Below are 23,315 nucleotides of genomic sequence, written 5' to 3' on the forward strand. Positions count from 1 at the left end.
AATTATCAACAGATTTTTTTCCTTAACTTTGTATTCAAATGTCGGTTTCTCCGGTTTTGGGTCTATCAATGTTTGAAGTGTTGTTTTAATTAATTCCATATTCATGGCAAGAATGTCAATTTTCTCAGTGAGGTCGGTGACCTGGGTGGAATTTGGTACGTCTGCGCTAAGGTTCGCAAGTTTGTTTTCCAAGTCACCTATTTTTGCTTCTTGTTCATTCGGGGCCAGATTACTCATGTTAGCATCTTCCTTTAATTTTGATTATACTAAAGTGTTTTGTCTGGCTTCACGTACGCGCAGTGTAGGTATAATCAATCTAGGTTATTCCATTCATTATCACTGATGGCTGTCACTATATGCACACATTTCTTATGGTAGATTCTATTACATTCACATCCTATCCATTTTTTCCGTTCTCCCTCCGTGTTATTACATATGATGCAGATATAATTAGGAGCAGAAATAGTGTACTGTTTCTCATCACTTAGGTTTCTCCATAAGACTAACTAATATCTTTTCAATTATATTCTAAGCGAGAAACACAAAGCTAAACACGACTCAGGGCGTGTATAACAGAGCTCTACACAACACGTCCACACTCTAGCACTGCCAGAACGTTTGAATGCTATACCAATAGAAGTAGCATTGGAAATAGAGAGAAAACGCTACATAAACTGAATATTCCTATTTAGCAAATTTGACAACGTATACAGCTTATGCTAGACTCTACTTGTAAGTGACAGAGAGAAATGTATTTTATAAAATGAAAATTCTCAGAGGAGAATCATTGTAAAATTGAAAAGCAGCTCTGTCTTTTTGGAGTTATTTCTAGTCGGATTAAAATTGTTCAGATAACAATTTGGTTGGGACTGCATGCTAAATGCCCAACTATTTTAAGATAAAAATATCTGCTAAATGCACATACACCTTCTCTGAGCAATTTGGTCAATTAGGTTGGTTTTGCATGATAAATGCTCAACAACTTGAATCGATAGAAATACTATCATAAGCATAAAAAACTATATTGAACATTTAGTGGATTTAGATGGGTCTGCATAATAAACGCCCGACGACTTGAAGCAATAGAAATAATATCACAAGCATAAAAAGATGTTATTGAAGATTTACCGGATTTGGTTGGGTCTGCATAATAAATCCCCAACGACTTCAAGCAATAGGAACACTATCACAAGCCTAAAAAAATTTATATTAAACATTTGATTGATTTGGTTGGGTCTGCATAATAAATGTCCCATGACTTGAAGCATTAGAAATACTACCACAAGCATCAAAAAAGGATATTAAACATGTGGTTGATTTGGTTGGGTCTGCATAATTAATGTCCAACGACTTGAAGCATTAGAAATAATACCATAAGCATCAAAAAAGGATATTGAACATGTGGTTGATTTGGCTGGGTCTGCATAATAAATGTCCCACGACTTGAAGCATTAGAAATACTAGTACAAGCATAAAAACATTTATATTGAACATATGATTGATTTAGTTGGGTCTGCATAATAAATGTCCCACGACTTGAAGCATTAGAATTACTACCACAAGCATCAAAAAATTATATTGAACATGTGGTTGATTTGGTTGGGTCTGCATAATTAATGTCCCACGACTTGAAGCATTATAATTACTACCACAAGCATCAAAAAAGATATTGAACATGTGGTTGATTTGGCTGGGTCTGCATAATAAATGTCCCACGACTTGAAGCATTAGAAATACTAGTACAAGCATAAAAACATTTATATTGAACATATGATTGATTTAGTTGGGTCTGCATAATAAATGTCCCACGACTTGAAGCATTAGAATTACTACCACAAGCATCAAAAAATTATATTGAACATGTGGTTGATTTGGTTGGGTCTCCATAATTAATGTCCCACGACTTGAAGCATTATAATTACTACCACAAGCATCAAAAAAGATATTGAACATGTGGTTGATTTGGCTGGGTCTGCATAATTAATGTCCAACGACTTGAAGCATTAGAATTACTACCACAAGCATCAAAAAAGGATATTGAACATGTGGTTGATTTGGCTGGGTCTGCATAATTAATGTCCCACGACTTGAAGCATTAGAATTACTACCACAAGCATCAAAAAAGGATATTGAACATGTGGTTGATTTGGCTGGGTCTGCATAATTAATGTCCCACGACTTGAAGCATTAGAATTACTACCACAAGCATCAAAAAAGGATATTGAACATGTGGTTGATTTGGTTGGGTCTGCATAATTAATGTCCCACGACTTGAAGCATTAGAATTACTACCACAAGCATCAAAAAAGGATATTGAACATGTGGTTAATTTGGCTGGGTCTGCATAATAAATGTCCAACGACTTGAAGCATTAGAAATACTACCACAAGCATCAAAAAATTATATTGAACATGTAGTTGATTTGGTTGGGTCTGCATAATGAATGTCCCACGACTTGAAGCATTAGAAATACTACCACAAGCATCAAAAAAGGATATTGAACATGTGGTTGATTTGGCTGGGTCTGCATAATAAATGTCCCACGACTTGAAGCATTAGAAATACTACCAAAAGCATCAAAAAAATATATTGAACATGTGGTTGATTTGGTTGGGTCTGCATAATAAATGTCCCACGACTTGAAGCATTAGAAATACTACCATAAGCATCAAAAAATTTATATTGAACATGTGGTTGATTTGGTTGGGTCTGCATAATAAATGTCCACGACTTGAAGCATTAGAAATACTACCACAAGCATCAAAAAATTATATTGAACATGTAGTTGATTTGGTTGGGTCTGCATAATGAATGTCCCACGACTTGAAGCATTAGAAATACTACCACAAGCATCGAAAAAGGATATTGAACATGTGGTTGATTTGGCTGGGTCTGCATAATAAATGTCCCACGACTTGAAGCATTAGAAATACTACCAAAAGCATCAAAAAAATATATTGAACATGTGGTTGATTTGGTTGGGTCTGCATAATAAATGTCCCACGACTTGAAGCATTAGAAATACTACCATAAGCATCAAAAAATTATATTGAACATGTGGTTGATTTGGTTGGGTCTGCATAATAAATGTCCCACGACTTGAAGCATTAGAAATACTACCACAAGCATCAAAAAATTATATTGAACATGTGGTTGATTTGGCTGGGTCTGCATAATAAATGTCCCACGACTTGAAGCATTAGAAATACTACCACAAGCATCAAAAAAGGATATTGAACATGTGGTTGATTTGGCTGGGTCTGCATAATAAATGTCCCACGACTTGAAGCATTAGAAATACTACCACAAGCATCAAAAAAGGATATTGAACATGTGGTTGATTTGGCTGGGTCTGCATAATAATGTCCCACGACTTGAAGCATTAGAAATACTACCACAAGCATCAAAAAAGGATATTGAACATGTGGTTGATTTGGCTGGGTCTGCATAATAAATGTCCCACGACTTGAAGCATTAGAATTACTACCACAAGCATCAAAAAAGGATATTGAACATGTGGTTGATTTGGCTGGGTCTGCATAATGAATGTCCCACGACTTGAAGCATTAGAAATACTACCACAAGCATCAAAAAAGGATATTGAACATGTGGTTGATTTGGCTGGGTCTGCATAAATAATGTCCCACGACTTGAAGCATTAGAATTACTACCACAAGCATCAAAAAAGGATATTGAACATGTGGTTGATTTGGTTGGGTCTGCATAATAAATGTCCCATGACTTGAAGCATTAGAAATACTACCACAAGCATCAAAAAATTATATTGAACATGTGGTTGATTTGGTTGGGTCTGCATAATAAATGTTCCACGACTTGAAGCATTAGAAATACTACCACAAGCATCAAACAATTATATTGAATATGTGGTTGATTTGGTTGGGTCTGCATAATAAATGTTCCACGACTTGAAGCATTAGAAATACTACCACAAGCATCAATAAATTATATTGAACATGTGGTTGATTTGGTTGGGTCTGCATAATAAATGTCCCACGACTTGAAGCATTAGAATTACTACCACAAGCATCAAAAAAGGATATTGAACATGTGGTTGATTTGGCTGGGTCTGCATAATAAATGTCCCACGACTTAAAGCATTAGAATTACTACCACAAGCATCAAAAAAGGATATTGAACATGTGGTTGATTTGGCTGGGTCTGCATAATTAATGTCCCACGACTTGAAGCATTAGAATTACTACCACAAGCATCAAAAAAGAATATTGAACATGTGGTTGATTTGGCTGGGTCTGCATAATAAATGTCCCACGACTTGAAGCATTAGAATTACTACCAAAAGCATCAAAAAAGGATATTGAACATGTGGTTGATTTGGCTGGGTCTGCATAATTAATGTCCCACGACTTGAAGCATTAGAATTACTACCACAACCATCAAAAAAGGATATTGAACATGTAGTTGATTTGGCTGGGTCTGCATAATAAATGTCCCACGACTTGAAGCATTAGAATTAATACCAAAAGCATCAAAAAAGGATATTGAACATGTGGTTGATTTGGCTGGGTCTGCATAATTAATGTCCCACGACTTGAAGCATTAGAATTACTACCACAAGCATCAAAAAAGGTTATTGAACATGTGGTTGATTTGGCTGGGTCTGCATAATAAATGTCCCACGACTTGAAGCATTAGAATTACTACCAAAAGCATCAAAAAAGGATATTGAACATGTGGTTGATTTGGCTGGGTCTGCATAATAAATGTCCCACGACTTAAAGCATTAGAATTACTACCACAAGCATCAAAAAAGGATATTGAACATGTGGTTGATTTGGCTGGGTCTGCATAATTAATGTCCCACGACTTGAAGCATTAGAATTACTACCACAAGCATCAAAAAAAGATATTGAACATGTGGTTGATTTGGCTGGGTCTGCATAATAAATGTCCCACGACTTGAAGCATTAGAATTACTACCACAAGCATCAAAAAAGGATATTGAACATGTGGTTGATTTGGTTGGGTCTGCATAATAAATGTCCCACGACTTGAAGCATTAGAATTAATACCAAAAGCATCAAAAAAGGATATTGAACATGTGATTGATTTGGCTGGGTCTGCATAATAAATGTCCAACGACTTGAAGCATTAGAAGTACTACCACAAGCATCAAAAAATTATATTGAACATGTGGTTGATTTGGTTGGGTCTGCATAATAAATGTCCCATGACTTGAAGCATTAGAAATACTACCACAAGCATCAAAAAAGGATATTGAACATGTGGTTGATTTGGTTGGGTCTGCATAATTAATGTCCAACGACTTGAAGCATCAGAATTACTACCACAAGCATCAAAAAAGGATATTGAACATGTGGTTGATTTGGTTGGGTCTGCATAATAAATGTCCAACGACTTGAAGCATTAGAATTACTACCACAAGCATCAAAAAATTATATTGAACATGTGGTTGATTTGGTTGGGTCTGCATAATAAATGTCCCACGACTTGAAGCATTAGAAGTACTACCACAAGCATCAAAAAATTATATTGAACATGTGGTTGATTTGGTTGGGTCTGCAGGATAAATGTCCCACGACTTGAAGCATTAGAAATACTACCACAAGCATCAAAAAAGGATATTGAACATGTAGTTGATTTGGTTGGGTCTGCATAATAAATGTCCCATGACTTGAAGCATTAGAAATACTACCACAAGCATCAAAAAATTATATTGAACATGTGGTTGATTTGGTTGGGTCTGCATAATAAATGTCCCACGACTTGAAGCATTAGAAATACTACCACAAGCATCAAAAAATTATATTGAACATGTGGTTGATTTGGTTGGGTCTGCATAATTAATGTCCCACGATTTGAAGCATTAGAAATACTACCACAAGCATCAAAAAAATATATTGAACATGTGGTCGATTTGGTTGGGTCTGCATAATAAATGTCCCACGATTTGAAGCATTAGAAATACTACCACAAGCATCAAAAAATTATATTGAACATGTGGTTGATTTGGTTGGGTCTGCATAATTAATGTCCCACGATTTGAGGCATTAGAAATACTACCACAAGCATCAAAAAAATATATTGAACATGTGGTCGATTTGGTTGGGTCTGCATAATAAATGTCCCACGACTTGAAGCATTAGAAATACTACCACAAGCATCAAAAAATTATATTGAACATGTGGTTGATTTGGTTGGGTCTGCATAATTAATGTCCCACGATTTGAAGCATTAGAAATACTACCACAAGCATCAAAAAAATATATTGAACATGTGGTTGATTTGGTTGGGTCTGCATAATAAATATCCCACGACTTGAAGCATTAGAAATACTATCACAAGCATAAAAAAAAGATTATATCGAACATGTGGTTGATTTGGTTGGATCTGCATAATAAATGTCCTATGACTTAAAGCAATGAAAATTCTGGCTATCTGAATATTTTGTCAATTTGGTTGCGTCTATATGATAAATGTAGAACTACTTATTGCAACAGTAATTATAGGTACACGAGTAAAAAAAATGTATCTGCAATTTGTTCAATTGGAATAGGTCTGCATGAAAAATGCACAACGAGTTAAAGCATATATATATATATATATATATATATATATATATATATATATATATATATATATATATATATATATATATATATATATATATATATATATATATATATATATATATATATATATATATATATATATATGTGTGTACATATATCCATATTTACAGTATATATTTATTTACATATATATATATATATATATATATATATATACGTATATATATATACATATATATATATACATACATAAATATATATATATATGTATATATATACATACACATATATGCACACATTTATATATATATATATATATATATATATATATATATATATACTGTATATATATATATATATATATATATATACATACATACATACATACATACATATATATATATATATATATATATATATATATATATATATATATATATATATATATAAAAGATTCACATTAAAGCTCTCTTGATGGACCTTCATGCTTATGGAGGTGTAGACCCAAATGGTATTTTTCCTTTACATTTTATAAAGACTGCAAATTTCTTAGCACCAAGTTATCTGTTATCTTGCGCAAATTAGCAAGAGGAGGAGCTTTTAGCACTTGTTGGAGAATTGGTAATATTACTCCACTATGTAAATGTGTTTGTGGTAGTCAAGTCCAACTGATTATCGCCTAATTTCCATAACTCCCATATTTAAAGTTTTAATAGGCTTGATGAAGGTAATCATCTGTTCCCTAGTTTGCAATTTGGTTTTCGTAAAGGCCTTGGAGTATGTAATGCCCTTCTTACAATCTCCAATGCTCTACAGAAATCCCTTGATTGTGGTCAGGAAGTTCATTTGATTAGCCTTGATTTTAGTTCTGCCTTTGACAGTGTTAATCATGAGGCCCTTGTTTTCAAACTCAAACAGTTGGGAGTGGGTGGGTCGTTTCTTAGCATCATTAGTGAATTTTTAAGTAATAGATCGAAAAGGGTTGTTGTTGAGGGGCACCATAGTAAGTATAGGAATGTGATATCTGGTGTTCCTCGGGGTAGTGTTCTTGGCCCATTACTTTTCATACTCTATGAACATGATATGCGGTTTGGCCTAGAAAACAATTTTGTTGCATATGCAGATGATGCTCCTCTCTTTGCATCAATTCCATTTCCTGAATGTAGATCTAGGGTCGTTGAATCCCTTAATAGAGATCAAGCTCAAATTAGTGCATGGTGCAAATTATAGGGCATAAAGATGAATCCTAACAAAACTCAAAGTAGGATTGCAAGTAGGTCAAGGACAGTGGCTCCCCAATATCCAGATCTCAGCATTGATAATGTTTCTTTAACTTTGTATGGCTCTTTTAAAATTGTAGGTGTGATTCTCGATAGCAAATTTACTTTTGAGAAACACATTAGGTCTGTGTTTTCTTCAATTGCACAAAAAATTGGCGTATTGAGAATGTCTTTTAAGATTTTTGGTGTTCAATCTATTCTGAAGAAGTGTTTTAATTCTTTCATTCTACCTTGTTTTGAGTATTGTTCTCCTGTCTGGTCTTCAGCTGCTGATTATCATCTTAATTTGTTGGACAGGAACTTACAGTCTAATAAATTTCTTATCCCTGATTTAGATATTAATTTCTGGCACATTCGTTCAATTAGTTCATTATGCATGGTGCATAAGACTTTGTATAATTCTGACCATCCTTTACATTCAGATCTTCCCGGAAAGTTCCATCCTGTTCATAATACTAGGCATGCAGTTAATTCTAATAGTCAGGCCTTCTCCATCATGAGGATCAATACTACACAGTAGTCTAGAAGTTTTATTCCAGCTGTGACCAAGTTGTGGAATGATATTCCTAATCGGGTAGTTGAATCAGTAGAATTTCAAAAGTTCAAAGTTGCAACAAATGTTTTTATATATGAAATATCTGATTTAATAATATAAACAAAATATACATGTAAAATATATACTTAAAAAGCTCCAGTGAAATCCAAACTAATATCTCGAAAGGACACTCTTCACATGAGGCGATTGGTGTGGTACTGGGCTAGAAGAGGCATAGGGTAAGGGGCTGCTTGAACCTTTTTGCAATGGATGCATTAACATGAGATTTTCTTGATTTACTGACGCATCTGGGAAACCCAAAACTGTTTACGCAATTCAATGAGAAGCGTTGAGGTGTTGCAGTGTAGCAAACGTTCATGCCAATGTCTAACTATGAGTGTCAAAAGGCTGCAATGATGTTCCAACAAAATGGGATCTATGTAACCTACTTCCCCAGGGGGTATTACTAAGATGGGAACTATCTTTAAGAAGGCCTTGATTATCCAGGTAAGCATTACACTGACCGATGAAAACGCGTTTGTGGGAATTGAGACGGACATCTTCACCTTACACCCGTTTAAGAATGTTTGGATAACTTTGGCCTTGGGATAAAACTTTTAAGGGTGGAAGATTGAATTTATCAGTTACATTAGGGCAATGCTGCAACAAAGCTTGTATCCAATGGGGAATCAAACGAAAGAGTGCTGTAGAGCACTTGGTCACATCGTCTAAGGAACTATAAGGATCAAACAGTCGTAATTCAGGAGGAGCAAGTTGAATAGGACACTTACGCATCTTGGGGTTAATAGAGAACTTGACTTGGTCGTAGTGATCTGAAGGTTTAATGAGCCAAGGAGGACCTTGTAGTTAAATTTTATTCTTAATAATATGTCTTGCACCACGCGACAACAGGTCAGTGGGATTACTATTGGTAGGAACATGCCTTAGGTTAAGATTACAAGTTATTTTAATGTTGACTATTTCCTCCACATGATTAAGGACATAAGAGAAATTACTTTTAGAATTATGGACCGACTGGAGGGCAGTTGAAACATCAGACCAAACAGTGACTGAGTTGTGCGTGCCAGGACGTAGTTCCAGAAGGTGTTTGGCTAAACGACAGCCAAGGAAGAGTGCAGTTAACTCAAGGTTAGGAATAGTTAAACTCTCATCTACTTCCAACATACGTTTAGGGGTAACTCGGGCTTTAGCTCTAAGGAGGTGAGAATTGTTTTTTTTTTTTTTGGGGGGGGGGGGGGCGGGGTGTTTCTACGTAAGAAGCCATGCCTAAGGCAAGCTTGGATGCATCTGCAAAGATATGTAACGAAGGCTGCTAGCTATCATTTGCATTACGAGGAATTAATTTGTTCAAGACCTTAGTACTTTTTTAAGGATGTTATTTAGTTCTTGAACTTGACCAGGGTCAGTAGGGGTGTCCCTGCCCTTGTCAGCCATCCAGAGTTTTTGAATGAAGAGCTTACCTAATATTGTGGTAGGAGAAGTAGATGGAAGAAAACAAGGACACAACTTTTCTTTTAGTGTTGATGCAGGAATGTCTTATTATTAATTCAGGAGATAATTTAATAATCAAGGTGTCATTGGCAGTATATCACTCAAGACCAAGGTAATCATGAGCACCTTTCTCTGTGAAATCGCCGTTAAGCGGTGCCTTAGTCGTCCATTTGGCTAACGGCTTTTCACTTAGGATATCTTTGTGGTCGACATGAGAGTGTTGAAAGTTATCAATATAAAAATTGGTTTTGGTCGTCAATTCCACTCTATTGGTATGGCTGTCCAAATGATGTTGTACTGTTTGGTTAAGCAAGTAGGAGCTACATCTGGCGCCAAACAAAACAACTTTAAATCTATATGCAACAACCTTCGTCATCTCGGGATCCTCAAAGAAAAGGAAGCGATAGATATCTCTCTTCTCCGGGTTGATATCTATGCAAAGGAATGGGATTATAGGAAGATGGGTATCCAAGGGGACAGGTTCGATAAAATTTAATTCATGATATTCATCCAGAATCTTCCAGTAATCAGCAAACAATTCAGGGTTCTTGGATCTCTTAACTGACATGAGTTGGGCAAAGGCTTTGGCGTACTTTGAAGCAGATGTTTATCGCTCTTGAAAAGTGAATGAACGACATACCTTCCGTCTTTGTATGGATTCGTTGTTTTAAAGAGATCAATTGCTTTCTCTTTAAGATGGCTAAAAGGTTTTTTACTGATACAAATGATGTCAAGTTTCCAAAAGTTTTAAAGTGGGGGTTTTATTGTTACAGGCGAGTCAACATTAATTTGGTTAATGGTAAAGGAAAGTGCATCAATCTCTCCATGACCAATATCCGGACATAGATAATCAGGTAATGGTCTTCATACCATGTAACTAGCAGGAGTTCTAAATAGTTTTACACCATCAATATTATTAGTACGTTTGAGTAGCCTTCGGAGATAATTGGCGCCGAGAATGATCTCAATACCAGCAGCATTATCTTCAGGACGATCATCCATGAGACAAATACCTTTGGCTTCCAGTGTACGAACGGTATGGGTGTAACCAGGCATATTGATGCCTTTTCCTACATTGGCACTAACAATAGCGACAATCTTATGCTTCCGTCGACCGATTTTCAAATTGAATTAAACTAGATCGGAAATCTTGGGATCTTCAGCACAATTAAATGAGTTTAGCTGAACACTATCTGTCCAGCAGGTTCAAGATTTAATGATTTAACATCATTTGAGTGCACAAAAGTATGCTGCGCACCACAATCTAGAAAAACTACTGTGGTGTGTTTAAATTTACTAGAGACGAATTCGTAAATGAAAGTTGATAAGGCATCTGGGGGAGGTTATTGGGTCCAACACTTGTGGTGTTGGTGATGATATAAGCAATCTGACAGTAATTTACAATGGGTTCACTGTTAATGGAAGGATCAAGGGGTCGTGAGTTAGTGGGGTTATTAGCAGGTCCATTTGATAGTTGGATGGACTGGTGGGTTACTGCAAGGATACCTGGGCAAACAGACAGTTCATAAGGTTGCTGACAGATGAGATACGCAATATAGTCATCACACCTGCCAGTAGGGTGTTGAGCAGAAAAACATTCCGTGCAACAATCCATTTCGCACAATTTTGATACCCTACTTGTTAAGTCTCAGAAATGGGGGCATTTGGATTGCACGTGGTTGCTATTGACACAAAAAATAACGTATTTACCTCTAGAGGCCCCATTGCTGTGGGCAGCGCTAGGCTGACCATTTGTACGACTTGGAGTTGTTGACACGTTAACTGACCCAACGGCCCATTATTGACTCTGAATTTAGGTTTAGGGTGATATCATTCACTTTGGAAACCGGGACTTACCAAAGTTAGATTAATTACTAAGGGTTTTACCGGAAGGGTTTGAATCATCGTTACTGATGGCTTGCATAGGTTTGTTATTAACATTAAATTTGGGGGCATGGATATTCTGATGTTTGGCCTTTTCCTTCATGTTGATATTATCATACAGACCGGTTTGCAATTCGACCAAGGTTACTTTTTCGCGATAGTAACGTTTATACACTATTTCTGAGTGCATGGGACTAAGTTTACTAGTTAAAAGATGCTCTAACAACTCCTCCGGCAAAGAAGGTTCAGTTAGTTCCTCATACTCAGTTTTTGTGTTTTCCCATTCCATGAGGAAATAACAGAGGTCAGTGCTATTTTCATTAGGGGGTTTAGATTGAACAATTTAGTCTTTAGATCAGGGAAATCATACTTGTGTTTGAGATCGTGGATCGATCTTTCATACACCTTGTTACCGGGAAGCTTGAGCGTGGTTCCCTTAAGGCTACACAACAGAATATTTGTGGTTTTCATGAACTATCTGGCAAAACAAGCTCCACCAGCAGCACCAAATATCCCTACGACCATCAAAAGGTGTTTGGGTTCAGCCGCAAGTGAGACATGCACCGGCTGTGGGGTAGCGTTAGGCGCTGGTTGGGTATTGGGAAGGGTAGCTACTCCCTGCGCTATAATACAAACATAGGCTTTTTCTGTCTTTCTAAGCTGATAAAATCGGTATAGCTGGAAAGGACAATGGGATTTTTATAGTGAGGGCTCCACAGAGTTTTAAATTTAAGGAGATCCTCATGAATTCTACCAACTTGGATTTTACAGTACTCTAAACAGTCACAGCTTATACAGGTAAAATCTAGTGAGGCAACAGATTTGAAGATATGTATTAATGTCTAAAGAAACTGGTGTTTCCTCAGTCGCTGGTGGATGGTTAACGAAGTGAAGGTCTTTGCCTGCCATCTTTGATGGACAACAGGTATGATGGTACAGGACCTTCAAATAGTTCAAATCACAAAATAAGCAATGTAAACATAAATCACCATACACAGTACCGAGAATGTTACAAATAAATGGGTACAGATAGTGGCGAAAAAAGAGGACAACGATAAAAGGTACCTATAATGGAGAACAAACTAAAGCATAAAACCAAAATAATGTTTAAGGAAAAAATAGAATGGTTAAAAATTAACAGATCAAAATCACGGCTCCAAATTCATAGTACAAACATAAATCGTGCAACATATATCGATGACCTGAACAAGTAAAATAAGACCTAATAGTTCTCCTACAGGGTAGAACTTTCTGGCTAAAATGCTTGGTTACACAGGTGTCTTTGTTCGTTAAGGGATACCACAAATATTACGACCTAATGTATCTCTTTACCTATCAAAGTCTGGGCTTAATCATTTTACAAAATAGCATGTACGAGTTTTATGTTACGATATGACCTGGTGAATTTTATGTAGCTATTATGCTATGAATGAATTTACTAAATTTAATACTTCATTATTCCATAAATCAATAGTGCCACATCCGGTTCGAAGGGCCACAAAAAATAAAGACTCAATGTTAATGTGTGGGAAATAATTCCGGACCCGGCCAAGAGGAATAGAGGGCCAACACTCTCACACTCAAAAAACCAGATAACCGCAACGAACACGGTTTACAAACCATACATACGTTCAAGTCCAAATATATATCAGGACTGTCAAACCCAATTTCTCCATGATGTTTAGACGCTACTCAGGGCATGAATCAGGAAATCCCAATGGAGTAGGCTTGAACAAATTACGTTAATAAGAGACAGTGACGCAAAATACATTAGGGGGAGCAGTACTGTAAAAGTTAAATGTTCTAAGGAATACCGGCAGGAAATACTATAGAGCAATACAATAATGAATTAACACCAATAACTTTACTTCTGACACAAGCACAAAACTCACCTTAGTCATGTAGAAAATATCAATTGAAAATAAATTATTTCCTAAATACTTACTTCTATCAACATAAGAAAAATTAAATGATGACGTATCTTTTGCTAGGTACTTAATTTTCTATGTTTTCTTATTCATAAACTTTGAGAGGTTCATTAAAGTAGGTCAAAAAATATTTTCAAAGTAAAAGAAAAGGGGTTGGCTTTCTTAAAAGACCTCTCCAACTTGTTTAGTTTTCTCAACAATCTGCCGCCTAGTAAACCATCCACCAAATCGTTTGCTAGATCTATTAGCGAACTTGGCAAGAATCTCCTAAAAAAGATTACGAGGAAGGCAGTCTCGATAGTAACTCTAGCACAGTGGAAGCTAAGAGCTCACAGGCAACACACAATTTTTCTTTCTCCGCAAGAAACCATGTCATGGAGTAACCATGAGAAGTAACACCTCCTAACACCCTCGCCTTTAGGAAAATGGAGTAACATTACTGGGGTTCAAGAAAGTGTCTGACTACATCAGGGGCACTTTTTGCCATCATGTTGGCTCCGGATTCCATAACAATGGAATAAGAAAATCTTCAGGAACCATTGTCCGTTGAGGTAGGTCAACCCTTTCAAATATACTTATTTAAGGTGCGACTTTAACGTGATGATAATTTTTTAAGTTGGGTGCTTAAATTTTCCTCTCACTAGTTTCTTTTAAAATAATAAATCTCATGATGTTTGTCATCCTTTTCTTTGAGCTAGTTTTCTCTAGCATTTGAAATGAAAATTCCTCTTCCCTGGCTTTCCTTATGGGTTCTTATTTATATTTTCCGATGGGATTTTTTTTAACTATTTCGTATAAGTAAAACCATTTTTTTCTTTACTGTGCCTAGTGGAAGAATGAGTTTTTTGACAAGTGTTGATATAATATGCAAGAGGTTGCAGTGAATAAAAGACAGGACTTGATGGCTTGGGTACTAGGTAAAGACTGCCCTTTATTCATACGCTAGATGGGACAACATGATACCACATCACCCTTATCACATATAAATAATTAATTACACATAATAATTAATCAGACATATAATTACATAGAGATAAGCGATGAAAGTTCCATATTCAAACGTTCTATTCATTGTTTTCATTCCTTCACAATAAACATGCATGGTACAATTAGAAATTGTGGATAGTAATATAAACATAATAGTTATCAGCTTTCCAGATTTTGGTCCGAATAGTGTTGATTACATCAGGGCAGTCATAAATATGAAAATAAATGGCAGTGTTCGAAATGGAGCCTGTTCTCCAGTCAGAGACTCGTAACTTTTCAAATAAAATTAATTATTATGAACCACTTACCAGTACTGAGACTGGTAATTTTTCTTGTTGAGCTTTGAACACTGGTAACAACCTCTCAAAATTTTTGGGCATGAAACAAGGTGGGGTGTATATTATTATTTAACTTAGCACTTTATGGGAATCTACGGTATGTGACTATGTTACTTTCAATAAATCTGGATGGGGTTTTCACCAGCTGGCCTGACTTGGTATACACTGCTGATGGATCTGCAGTGCTATCATTATTTGCTGGGGTTTGGTGGGTTATTTCGGTCTCACTAGGTGGCAGCAGCGATATATTGGCGGGTCGCGATAGAGGCTGTGCTGATGATGTTGGAGCCTGCTGCCGGGTGTTGGACGGTTCTGTATTTGTCGCGAGCAGTGTCGGACGGATGTGGGACCGGTTCCTCCTGAGGCACGCTCTACTTTGGGCCTCCACAATGCATGATTGGGGTTCTTCTGACTTACGCACCACTCTGCCTGGCACCCATGTGTGGCTGGCCTTGTCGAATATTTGGACAGGTGTTCAGGTTGGAGGTCTGTGAAGTGCCATTGTGTTCGATTTGGTCCTAGGCGGTCTTGAAGGTGGTTGCGGGTCGTGATGTGTGAGGGATGCGGTTCGTATCGGCCTGGTAGGTCAGTGGTTACATTGAGACTAAACATGAGCTCTGCAGGGCTGGTTGTCTTATTGCCGATCAGGGGGGGGCCCATAAGTGGAGTAATGCAGTATGTATTTCACCGCCTGTCTCAGGGCATTTTTTGATGATCGCCTTGCATGTTCCAACTGCGCACTCTGCGAGGCCATGTGGGCTTGACGTGATGTGCTCAATACCCCAGGCTTTTGTGAAGTCCCTCATGGCTGCTCCCGTGTATTGAAGTCCGTTGTCTGAGACCAGGGTTTTGGGACATCCGAACCGTGAACACAGGAATTTGAGGGGGTTAGCCACACTTTCAGATGATAGGGTTCTTAGTTCCGTGACTATCGGGAATTTTGTGAAATAATCAGTTGTCATCAGATATGTCTTGTGGCCAATTTGGAAGATGTCCGAGGTGAGTTTGAACAAGGGCATTAGGAGAATGTCACGATGCGTGGTTTCTCTGGAACTTTGCTGGGGCTGGTACTTCTAGCATATCTCACATGCCCTGATCTTGTCCTCTATATCTCTTCTAGAGTGGGAATCTTGTGGGGATATCTTTTGAGGTTTTGGTTGAGTCGCTTGGGGTCAAGGCAGATCCGTATGATTCTATCAGGTTTTGTGACATACACAAGACTGCTGCACCAGTCTATGTGTTCCGTTACGCATCTGATAACCCCTTCTTTCTCCATAGTGTCAAGCGGGGCTTCAGATGGATACTCACCTTGCGGGGCGGATCACAGAAAGGTATCGCATCATCCTTGAGGTGGAGCATCGCGGGCTCTTTTAGTTTGCCGATAGTATCAAACTGTGCTGGGAATTGCGCTTTTAGTTGCTCGACTGACCTAATAGTGCCTTGTTGGCTTGATTGCTCAGGTACTCCAGTAACGTCATTGACATTGATCTCCATAATACCAAGTTTTTGGCATGAGGGAAGGCCAAGTATGGCTGGGCCAGACACATCGACCACGAAGAACCTTTTTTACGAGAATGCTGGGTTGCTGAGTTTGCGGACGCTGAGCATTAGTGACCCTAGGCAGGGAATATTGTCGCCATGTGCAGGATTCATTTTTATTCATTTTTTTTTTTGCCAAATCCTGAGAGAGAGAGAGAGAGAGAGAGAGAGAGAGAGAGAGAGAGAGAGAGAGAGAGAGAGAGAGAGAGAGAGAGAGAGTTAGTGTATCGATTGTTTGTTGTGAGAAAGACTGTTGGAATAATTGACTGTTTGTTTACCTTTTAGCTAGGTTAGGACAGTAGTAAATGTTTCGGAGCAAATGCTTTCTTTGTTTGACTGCGACTTCAGACAATTGTGTGATTTGAGTGCTGTATTTACTATTATTTTTCTTTACCAGTGTGGAAGTATTTGATTATTTTTTGTGTAAGTACAGTTTTATTTATCTTTGCTAGGAGTGATTCTGAATAATAGAAAGTTTATTATTTATCTTTGATTATAGTGCAGTAGTTTAGTTAGCTAGGAGTGTTCGTAAATGTTTTTCTTTTTTATTTTTGCAGGCCGTGATTCCTCCTTTGGAGAGATTTTCTCTGAATGTGAAATTGTTGTTGACGACCTGTCTTAAAATGAGGAACTGGATATGACTGTTCAGATTTATAGTCTATTTTATTTAGCCGTGCATATTTGCACTTGACTCACAGGGGTGCCCTTTTAGCTCGGAAAGGTTCCTGATACCTGATTGGTCGGAAGTACTTTTGTCCGAACACCTTCATTGTTCTTGAATGATTACCAAGTAATGTGAATCGAAACTTATTTTCTAACCTATATTTCTCCATCATTTGTATGTTTTGTCAATAAACAATGTTAAAGAATAAATATATTATAAAGTATCGTCATGGTAAGTCTAAATTTAATATAATAATGCGCCGAAGTCAACGACAGCAGCTTACTTTCGGATGCACGATTTGTAATTTTGTAATTTTTCACATATTTTAACACAAATTGGGATAAATTACACTCAGCATAAGTTAAACATGTTATCATAAACTTTCTTTGAATACCAGAATATACCAAAAACATGGAATTAATAAAACCCGATATTTGTGAAAACTTGCGGGGAGGTAAAAGAACAGCCTACCAGCTTGGCGGGAAAACAATCCCGCTGACTTTCATACATCCATTGCATCATCTTCTTAATTTATGTAAGTGTTGAAATCAATGTTATGTTATTGAGATTACTTTGAGGGCTATATTTGCAAAAAGAAAATGTCCATGCTTCTTTTCGTAGGAGCACACTAATAAAAAAATTATATTTCGGAGAAATTAACAAATTAACTCTTTCATATAAGTTATAGCAGACAATGCGGAATAAACAAACTTTTCATTTTCCCATTCTGTGTTCTGTTCAGGACTAATATGATGTTAACACAAGTTTCTGCGGATATTTTGAAAAGTTAAAGAATATACATACATCATAGGCCTACATAGACCTAGCCTAACTTATATCAAGCATCCGCTACTGTTTACTGGTACTTCTTATCTTAAAGAGTTAAGCAAAATTTAGTGCAGTTGTAAAAAAGTTATGTTAAGGTAAGACTTTATTCACAGGGTTTGCTTCATGCAGTGCAAGCATGACAACATCCGCTGTCCATAGTACTGCAGACTCCTGCTCTCAACACTCCCGAGGCACCAAGCTCACCAGTCAAAGCCGGAATATGGTTATGAGTGTCTTCAAGTTCATCGCTCAGGGAGGATGGTATGAGACGATGACCGATGTTTTAACAAACACCGCAGTTGCAACAGGCGTCTCAATGCGAACGGTTCAACACCTCAAACAATTGAATATGACATTATGTGATGGTATATTTCGCTCACCTAAGCCCAAAAAGAGAACATCTACAGTTGTGGATCAGGTGGACAATTTTGACAGGGAATGTATAAAGAGAGAGATCCTTTCTTTTTATGAGAGAGGAGAACTACCCACGATATCCTCCTTGTTAGAAAGAATAAAAGAGCCTCCTGTAAATTTCAGAGGTTCAAGGAGTTCTCTATATAAATTAGTTAGAATTATGGGATTTAGGTTTAGAAAAGTTATGAGTGGGAGAAAATTCTTAATGGAGAGAAGTGACATTGTTAATGCCAGGAATAAATATCTTAGAGAAATAAAAAGAAACAGAGAAAGTCTAAACCCTAGACCAGAAGTATATCTAGACGAGACTTGGGTAAACCAAAATCTTAGCATAGAACGGTGTTGGACAAATGAAGACGGAACAGTAGGACCTAAGCTAAAATCTGGGAAAGGAGCAAGGTTTATAATGATACATGCTGGGGGTAGTCATGGTTTTATAGATGGAGCCTTTCTTATGTTCAAGTAAAAAAATGGAGCAAAGGGGGATTATCATGACTCCATGGATTGTAAAACATTTAAATTTTGGTTTGAAAATCAGCTTCTTCCTAACATAAATAATCAGTCCCTAATCATTATGGATAATGCTCCATATCACTCTAAAATATTAAACAAAGTTCCAACAATTAGCAACAAAAAGAGCCAAATACTTCAGTGGTTAGAGTCAAATAAGATTGATCATGATCCTGCTATTACAAAACTAGAACTGCTCAAGATATGCAAGCTTCATAAGGAAAGAGAAATATATGAAATAGATCAAATAGCTGCTAATCACGGCCACAGAGTACTAAGATTGCCACCCTATCACTGCATGTTCAATCCAATAGAACTAATTTGGGCCCAAGTAAAAACAGAAATTAAAAAAGGGAATTCTCATAGTAGCCAGTCTTTGAAAAATGAAAAATTACGCAAGAAGCAATTAATCATGTAACCCCACACCACCGGCAAAATGCTATGAGGCATGTGAGGAAAATTGAAACTGACTATCGAGCCAAGGATGCAGCTCTTGACCATTTGCTTGATCAATTCATAATTAATATAGAGTCTGATGAAAGCATGAGTGAAGATGAAATGTGTGTATAGATAAAAATATTTCCATTTGATTATGTGGGATTATATAAATAACATTCTTTAATTCATTATTGTTATTTTTATTTAACCACCATTAGATAAATATTAGAACAATTTAATGTTGTTTTATGCTTTGTATATATTAGTATTATTGTGTGTATTTTGACTTTCAACATTGTAAACAAATTCATTTTGATTTAGATAAGGTGGACATAAATAGGTAGTATTTTTTCTTAATAATGGTATCTATATTTCTGTTTATGATTTTGACTTCATATGCAAATTGTAAAATATGTTTTGTACCTTACGTCAGTATGTAAATAATAATAACAACATAAATTATATGCTGTGTAGCAAGTAGGCCTATAGCCTATTTTGTAAACCTGTTCAGTAGTTCACATTATATCAAATGAAATTAAGCAAAATATTTTTTTTCTATTACTGCCTCTACACTATTTTAATGAGACTAGCACACACTTCCCTTCCGCCAACATTTTCCACAGATGATAAGAAATAAGGAATCGTAGTGCGGGTATCCCTCATATGAAAGAAGGGATATCGGGGAAAATAGATAGATATTAGGTGAGGAACAGGAATGTGGGAAAATACTGAGCAAAATATTACTAAGAGAGAAATTGCAATACTATTTAAACTGAAAGGAATAAACAGAACCATATTACGAAAAAAAAAAAAAACTGCATCTATGAAAGTCAGCGGGGATTGTTTTCCCGCCAAGCTGGTAGGCTGTTCTTTTACCTCCCCGCAAGTTTTCACAAATATCGGGTTTTATTAATTCCATGTTTTTGGTATATTCTGGTATTCAAAGAAAGTTTATGATAACATGTTTAACTTATGCTGAGTGTAATTTATCCCAATTTGTGTTAAAATATGTGAAAAATTACAAAATTACAAATCGTGCATCCGAAAGTAAGCTGCTGTCGTTGACTTCGGCGCATTATTATATTAAATTTAGACTTACCATGACGATACTTTATAATATATTTATTCTTTAACATTGCTTATTGACAAAACATACAAATGATGGAGAAATATAGGTTAGTAAATAAGTTTCGATTCACATTACTTGGTAATCATTCGAGAACAATGAAGGTGTTCGGACAAAAATACTTCCGACCAATCAGGTATCAGGAACCTTTCCGAGCTAAAAGGGCACCCCTGTGAGTCAAGTGCAAATATGCACGGCTAAATAAAATAGACTATAGTTAAATGATGACCCGGACCGAATGATATTCCGATTGCTGTTGATGATGATTATGATGATGATGACATCTAGGACCCTAATCAGGGTGGTAGTTGTGGCAAATTACCACACAGTGTATTGATAACCACAAAGCTGTGGTTGTGTGCCTTAAAAGACAGTTCGGCAGTGTGTGGACGGCTGTGTTGGTGCCATTAAAATACAGTATATCATATAAACATACATATTTGGGTGTTGGTGTGAAGTTTAATTTTAAGTTTGTTACGTTTTGGGGGGATTTATATGAATGGTGTACGGTTATTATATATTTACTGTTAAGTTTTTGATTAGTTTTAAGTGTTGCTAATTTGATTGTGAATGGTTTATGTTAAGCATTTTAGTTTGTAAGAAATATAGTATTAAGGTTTTTTTTTTTTTTTTTTTTTTTTTGTCCTTTTTGTCAAAGAGTCCCGCTGCTGATAACGTAAGGGGAAACTTTGTGTTGCGGAGACAATCGTCTGTTTAGTGTGATCAAGCATGTGGGGGTTGCTGTTGTTGCAACATCCCGCCACATTATTTTGGCGCCCGAACAGGGACTGCAGAGGTGGGAATGGAAGCTGGACTTTTGGACAAAGGACTGAATTAGGATAAGAAATTAGAATTAGGACTGAAAATGTATGAGCAGAACAAATTATTAAGGGAGGAATTGCGGCTGAGTAAGGAGCGTGAGGAGAAATTGTTGCTTGAGAATGCGAGGTTAAGTTGTGAGAATGAGGATATACAAAAGGAAATGAAAGCGCTAAAGGGAACTGTAGAGAGAGTGGAAGAGGGTGTTGAGATGAGGATGCGAGAGAATGAGGAACGAATGGAGAAGCAAATGGAAGCTATGATGGGGAAAGTAATGGGAATGATGAAAACGTTCATGGGTGAAGGCGCAGTCAGAGGAGGGGCCTCTGCTACGGGTAAAGGGTTGCTGGTGGAAGAAAAGGTTAAGGTAAGTGATAATGGGAAAGGAAGTGATGGTGATAATAATAGTGATAGTGAAGTTAAAGAGACTAGGTATAATAAGGATGAGCAGAAAGGTGAGAGGAAGGATGAAAGGAAAGGTAAAAGTGATGTGAAGAAAGAGAAGAAAAAGTGCCAGGATGAGAGCGAGGATGATCGTGAATGGGTGAAGGTGGGGAGTAAGAAAAGGTCTAAGAAGAGTATAATCAAGAATAGGAGTATGAGTGTTGAATTAGATTCATTGTATTCAAATGAGGAAGAAGGAAACAAGAAGGGATTGGACAGTGAAGATAGTAAGGAGAATGAAGTTGAAGTTTGTAAGATAACGTTTATGAGAGAGGTACCTCGGTGTGAAAGGTTCAATGAGCATAGTAGTAGGGATGTATACGAGTTTTCCAAGGAGTATGAAAGGTATTTTCAGGATAAGTATGGTGATAGTAAGAGAGTTTGGGCTAGGGAGTTAGGAGAATATTTGTTGACGATGTATGGTGTGATAATGAGTGTGGGGGATGTTGAATATGATAGTGTGAAAGGTAGGATAATTGACCAGGTAAAATGTATGAAAGGGAGCGTTAAATATAGGCTTAAAAATATTTTTGATGAGGCTCGAATGAATGTGGGGGAGGCTATTTCTATGTATGTTTGTCGGTTAGAAACGTTAGCAAGGAAGAAGTATGGAGATGAAGGTATAAATGAGAATAAGGAGTTAATGAGGAAGTTCTTGGCGACAGTACCTGAGAATGTGTGTGAATTTATTAATTTGAAACGGAAGGAGAAAATTAGGTGGACGCAAGAGAGATTGACATGGGATGATATACTAGAGCTAGTTGAGGATTATGAGTTAGATAGGTGCATGAAAGAAAGTAAATCTGTGAGTGTAAGAACTGGAATGGAAGAAAGTGTAATAGAATTTGGTAGTTATAAGGATGCAATTTTGAGAGGGCCAATGAGGATAGCTGATCAGGTAATAGATAGGAGTGTTAGGGCAAGTAATGGAGGAACTGTGCAAGCAAATGGTGGACTTAGGCCAGGTAATTGGCGCAATAGGGACAGGAGTGTGAGTGCGGAATGAGGTATGTCGGATAGTTGTATCCGTGAAGAGGTGTCATAGGTGTGGAAAGGAAGGTCATAAGAAGAATGAATGTAGATGGGCTCTAGGTGCTTATTTGGTGAGGTAGGGCATAGAATTAGCGAGTGCAAGAAAGAGAAAGGGGTAAAATGTTATTGGTGTGGTATGACTGGGCACATAGCGAGTGGATGTCGTAGTAATCGTATGAATGTGATTTGTGGTAATTGTGGTAAGAATGCTCATTATGCTAGAATGTGGTATAGATGGGCATGTAGCTAGAGTATGTAGGAAGAAGGGATTAAGTCAGCCAGGATGTTCGGGAAAATAGAGTGTAAGAGGGTTCAGCTGGGTGAATTCTCTGTGTGTATGGAGGGAATATGATCAATGTTTGTGAGAATGGAATGAATAATTGGTTGGAAATGAGTAAGTATGAACCTAGTATGCATGATAAGTTAGAACTGGAAAATAAACAATTAGTGTTAGTTGAATATAGG

General features: G+C 36.9%; 1 protein-coding gene and 1 pseudogene across 1 annotated transcript; both read left to right on the plus strand.

The window, feature by feature from the left end:
* Positions 1-16,767: 16,767 nt before the first annotated feature.
* On the plus strand, positions 16,768-22,824 carry LOC137638963 (uncharacterized; the record flags this gene model as incomplete). Its single annotated transcript, XM_068371303.1, has 3 exons — positions 16,768-16,827; positions 21,823-21,864; positions 21,898-22,824. Coding segments are annotated over 3 exons (1,029 nt in total), but the record flags the coding sequence as incomplete, so codon positions are not given.
* LOC137638964 (uncharacterized) lies at positions 18,063-19,561 on the plus strand (annotated as a pseudogene).
* Positions 22,825-23,315: the final 491 nt, after the last annotated feature.

Source organism: Palaemon carinicauda, chromosome 4 (genome assembly GCF_036898095.1).
Source record: "Palaemon carinicauda isolate YSFRI2023 chromosome 4, ASM3689809v2, whole genome shotgun sequence".
Classification (NCBI taxonomy): Eukaryota; Metazoa; Arthropoda; class Malacostraca; order Decapoda; family Palaemonidae; genus Palaemon; species Palaemon carinicauda.